Source organism: Aythya marila, assembly GCF_965140915.1.
Source record: "Aythya marila genome assembly, chromosome: 2".
NCBI classification, from domain to species: domain Eukaryota; kingdom Metazoa; phylum Chordata; class Aves; order Anseriformes; family Anatidae; genus Aythya; species Aythya marila.
This window is the reverse complement of record NC_139043.1, coordinates 129,338,001-129,342,974: the sequence shown is the minus strand read 5'-3', so window position 1 is coordinate 129,342,974 and position 4,974 is coordinate 129,338,001. Positions and strand designations below refer to the sequence as shown.

The window sequence follows — 4,974 nt, the reverse complement described above, 5'->3', positions numbered from 1 at the left end:
TTATTTTATTTTATTTTATTTTATTTTATTTTATTTTATTTTAATTTTCCCTTTATCCCACTTCCCAGCATCCCATCGCACCCCCGCCCCACCCCGCTGCCCAGCCTCCCTGCTTTACGGAGGGCGGGGCGGGGAGGGGAATCCCGGCGCCGTGACGTCGGGGCTTCCCCGGCGCGCGCGCTGTGACGCCATCAGCGCGCCGCCCGTCCTCTGCGCGGCGGGGGCGATGGGGAAGAGCCGGGCGCGGAAGGCGGCGAAGGCGCCGAGCGTCTTCTGCATCGCCCGCGGCGGCGCCGGCAAGGCCCGCGGGAAGGGCCGGGCGCGGCGCGTCACCTCCGGGCTCAGGAAGGTGAGCGGCGGGCGGGCTTCGTGAACCGAGCCCGGGGGGGGGTTCGGCTGAACGCGGGTGCGCCTCGGTACGGCGGGGCTGGGAGCCTCCCCCTCTGGAGCTGCCCGCACCCCGTCCTGCGCGCCGTGCTCTGGGCGACCCGCTGGGCAGGGCTGGGACCCGGTGATCTCCACAGCCTCCTTTTCCCCCGTTCCGGGACCGTTCCGACATTTTGGCCGCGGTGAGCTCCACACCGAGCCGGCGGCTCCTCGTTCCCGACACGTGCAGCCGCAGCCTGCTGGCAGACGGGCCTAAACAGCAGCTCTAAAAAACAAAAAGGCCTTTGGGATTTTTCCAGGAGAAAAATCTCAGCCACCAAAGCCACCTGACGGGTTGATCGGGCAGCCGGGAACATAATAACTTCTGGAAATAGGGAGCCCCAGGAGGATTTCACGTTGCTGGCTTCCGATCTCCGCTTAGTTGGGAGGGTTCTGCATAGCGAAGGGAGGAACAGGTTTAAAAACGCCTTTATGGAAAGTCAGCAGCTTGTTGGGAGTGAAATTTTATTCTGTGTGTTTGAAGCGGTCTTTAATTCATTGAGCCATTGGGGATTTAGTTACCATTAAGCTCAGAATAGGCTTATTCTGTAATAGATTAAAGCCCCATGTAACTGTCCAGACAGCATTAGGTATAAACATATGTCCTACCTACAGGGCCTCTTTCTAGAGAGGAGTCCTTGCATGGGTACCTAGGATATCAGGCATTACGACTGACTGGGAAATGCTACCAGGCTCTTACAGGAAACCTCAGCCTTCTATTAATTGGGTTGCCCACAGCCCCATCCACTCTAATTTGACCTAGGAGTTGTCTGCATTTCTTAAGTCACTTTATAAGTTATTATGAATTAAATTACTAATCTGAATTGACTTGTTTTTATCAGCCTCATGCTCCTGCTTTCTTAATAATGATTCTTTTGGACACTCACCTAGGAATAAATGGGGTTAGTGTTAATGTGTACGTGCTCTGAAATGACGGCAGCTTCAAAAGCAAAAGGAATATGTGTTTGCTTCTGCCTGTGCGTATTGCTGAGAGGTGAATTACCGTGGTAGCTTTTGGAACAGCACTAGGCAGCCTGAAATTTGGGATCGCCTTAAGATGCGTGAGCATGCTTCTGGAACATCTGCAATGTAATATGCCATTATAAGGCAAAGATGCTGTTCAAAGCGTGGTGCTTCAGAAGTAATGCGTGCCAGGGCTGAGATCAGCTGAATCTTACTCTGCTGCAGTGGTGAAAGAGTTCATGCCTCCAGCATCTGCCCTATTCTTCCACCACAGATTATTGTCCCTGGTGCACTGCACAGTGCACCCACATCTTAGCTCTTGGTGTTCAAAAGAAAGCGTTTTTTGCTGAAATAACTTATAAAGGAGGGCTTGTAGTAATCAGTGAGGTGTCTGGGGACCAGGCAAGCGTCCTGTTCTGCTACAGCTGTGGAAATTTCCTTAAATACCATAGCAAAACTTGGTAAATGGTGTTGGCCAGAACAACAGTATGAATGAATAGGAATGTGAGGCGTGATGCTGAAAGGCAAACTAGGTAAAGAAATTCAAACTGGTAATGTCATTTACAAATGAAGTAAGGAGCCCTTCCTGGAACTCCAGCTAAGAGGAGCTGAAGGCTGTGTAGCAGGACCCAGCTGCAACCTGGCTTTTGTTGTGTGTGTATCCTAGTTCTGGGCCAGTACAGGCTCCTTTGCCAACAGCGCAAGTACAACTGCTTTAATAATTTTGGATTTATTACTACATTAGTAGTACATGATTTGATAATTAGGTGGTGACAAATTCAAGTACAGAAATACTTATACTAAAAAGCAATTTTGGAAGATATGCTTGGAAACATAGAATTATTAAGGTTGGAAAAGACCTCCAGGATCATCTGGTCCAACCATCACCCTACCCCCAGTATCACCCACTAAACCATGTCCCTAAGCACCACGTCCAACCTTTCATTGAACAACCCCAGGGACAGTGAATCCTACACCTCCTTGGGCAACCTGTTCCAATGCCTGACTGCGCTTTCTGAGAAGAAATGTCTCCTCATTTCCAACCTAAACCTGCCCTGGTGCAACTTGAGGTCATTCCCTCTGGTCCTATCACTAGTTACCTATGAGAAGAGGCCAACCCCCATCTCCTCACACCTTTTCAGGTAGCTGTAGAGAGCAGTAAGGTCTCCCCTGTGCCTCCTCTTCTCCAGACTAAACACCCCCAGTTCCCTCAGCTGTTCCTCATAGGACTTGTGTTCCAGGCCTTTCTCCAGCTTCGTAGCTCTTCTCTGGACATGTTCCAGGGCCTTGATATCCTTCTTGTAGTGAGGGGTCCAAAACTGAGCACAGTACTTGAGGTGCGGCCTCACCAGAGCTGAGTACAGGGGCATGATCACCTCCCTGGTCTTCCTGGCCACACAATTCCTGATACAAGCCAGGGTGCTGTTTGCCTTCTTGGCCACCTGGGCATACTGCTGGCTCAGGTTCAGACGAGTGTTGAGCAACACCCCCACCCAGATCCTTTTCCTTTGCACAGCTTTCCAGCCATTCTCCCCCAAGCCTGTAGTGCTGCATGGGGCTGTTGTGGCCAAAGTGCAGGACCCAGCACTTAGCCATGTTGAACTTCTGCCCATTGACCCATCCAGTCCAGGTCCCTCTGCAGGGCCTTCCTATCCTCCAGCAGATTGATACTTTTCCCCAGACTAATACTGACTGCTTAACAATTGTTTAAAAAAAAAAAAAAAGTGAAATTTCACGTCAGTGGAATTGCAGTTTAACATACCAATACACGTAAATTTTTTTCTTCCCTACAGATAAACATTGAAAATGCTGACAAAGTAAGCAAGATAAATAAAGCATTTACTGAAATTCAGAAAGAGGTACAGCAGCTATCAAAAGGCCCTGTAGTGGAACCTCAGAAGAATAACCAGGTAATTTCCGTCTGTAAAAATCTGAGGGGGGAAATGAAGGGCAGTATGTGTTCAAAGCATTATATTCTGGCACTAAAATTGCAGGCAATTCTTGCTGTTGCTTTAGCTATAAACCAAGCTTTATTAATTTCTGTTTTTTTTTTTTTTTTTTTTTTTTTTTTGTTGTTGTTGTTGTTTTGTTTGTTTTTTAATGCTGAAATCTGGTTAGCATATTCAAGTCCTATGTAACTACTAAAGGCAATAGAGAAGGTGGGCAACTAAGCTGCAGTGTGCTTCCACAACATAAATATTTTTTTAATCTATTAAAAAACAGCTAGAACATCATTTAAAAGTTAATTCCCGCTCCAAACCCTCAAGACCTGTCTCTTTATATTTACTTATGAGAAGTAGCAATATCTGAAACACCAGTTCCTGTATTACAACTCTTGCCTGCAGCACTTGCAGATCAAAACAACATTTTACTTGCTCTCAGCCTAGTTAACAAGGCTGCATGCAGCTTTGAGCATTGACAAGAAATAACTAACCAACTAAATACTGGCAGGCTGCTTCTTACGCTGAATTTAAGCTTCTCTTTACAAAATCTTCTTATGCTGATACTTACTGATGCTGCGGGCATGGCTTGGGGGACAGAAAAGGCCATGGGCCATTATGAAGAACACAGGTGAATCTGTCCTGGCTGTTGGGGAAATAAAGAGGGAACTGGACGGGAGATGAGTAGCATTTACTCTGCCTGGGGTCATCAAGTTTCTGTCTGGAAGTGATAGAATGATTGCCAAAAACCTCAAGGAGAGGCTGAAGGGAGAAGGAAGCTCAGGTGATGGTGCTGCCAGCACAGTATGAGGTCAAGCAAGGACATTGGTGCCAGTGGTCCTAGTCCTGCTAGCTTGCTATTGCATATGGCTGCAAACCTGGACTGTGCCACTATTCCCATGCTAGCAGGGCTCTACATGACATAACATGGTATTTGATCACTTGGGCTGTAAGCAATAGCATTTTTTTCACAGTTTCAAAATTATGCTAGTGAAAGTATTCCCTGAACTAAAAGCTGTGCCTACTTCCATTTGGCCACGTACGTTACTGGCATGATGCTTTGTCTTTCTCTGGCAGCATGAACTACTGCCTGCTTATCTATCAAGCGTAGTGAAGCCTGTAGTTCCCCAAATTACTGAATTATATGACTGCAAAATTAGCCTAAGTTAAATATAATAAAGACAAGCTCATCATCTAGGTAGTATCTTTTTTCCAAACAGTAAATCACTTTCTACTTGACACTGAAACTTTTTTTTTTCAGGTTTCTATACAACCAGAAGGTGAACCAGCAAACGTGGATGATGCCACAAGCCTATTATCACAGCTGTAATGAATAACAAAGGGGTTCCAAGAACTGAAGATCACACAGGCTTTGTTTGTACAATTTTATTAAAAAAAAATCTTGTTAATATACAAGTATTGGCACACTTTAATACAAACTACAAACAGACCTTTCCTATCATCTAGGAAAGCGGAATGTCAGAAGTCAGTGTGAGAAACTTAAAGTGCTAAAACAGAAGGCACTTCACAAAATTGGTTCACTGAAACAATTAAGCATAACTCAAGTTGATATCCTTCACTTTTCAGCTTGGCAGTGAAAGCTTCAAAATCGTTTGAAAGGTCAAAAAGATATAGAAAGCTTCTT

General features: G+C 46.1%; 1 protein-coding gene across 1 annotated transcript; it reads left to right on the top strand.

Annotated features, from left to right (window-relative positions):
* The first annotated feature begins 95 nt into the window (after window positions 1–95).
* RBIS (ribosomal biogenesis factor) lies at window positions 96–4,800 on the top strand. Its single transcript, XM_082753369.1, has 3 exons — window positions 96–349; window positions 3,183–3,299; window positions 4,591–4,800. Exons 1-3 carry the CDS (start codon window positions 227–229, stop codon window positions 4,657–4,659), a joined length of 309 nt encoding a protein of 102 aa, XP_082609495.1. The 5' UTR covers window positions 96–226; the 3' UTR covers window positions 4,660–4,800.
* The last annotated feature ends 174 nt before the right edge of the window (window positions 4,801–4,974 follow it).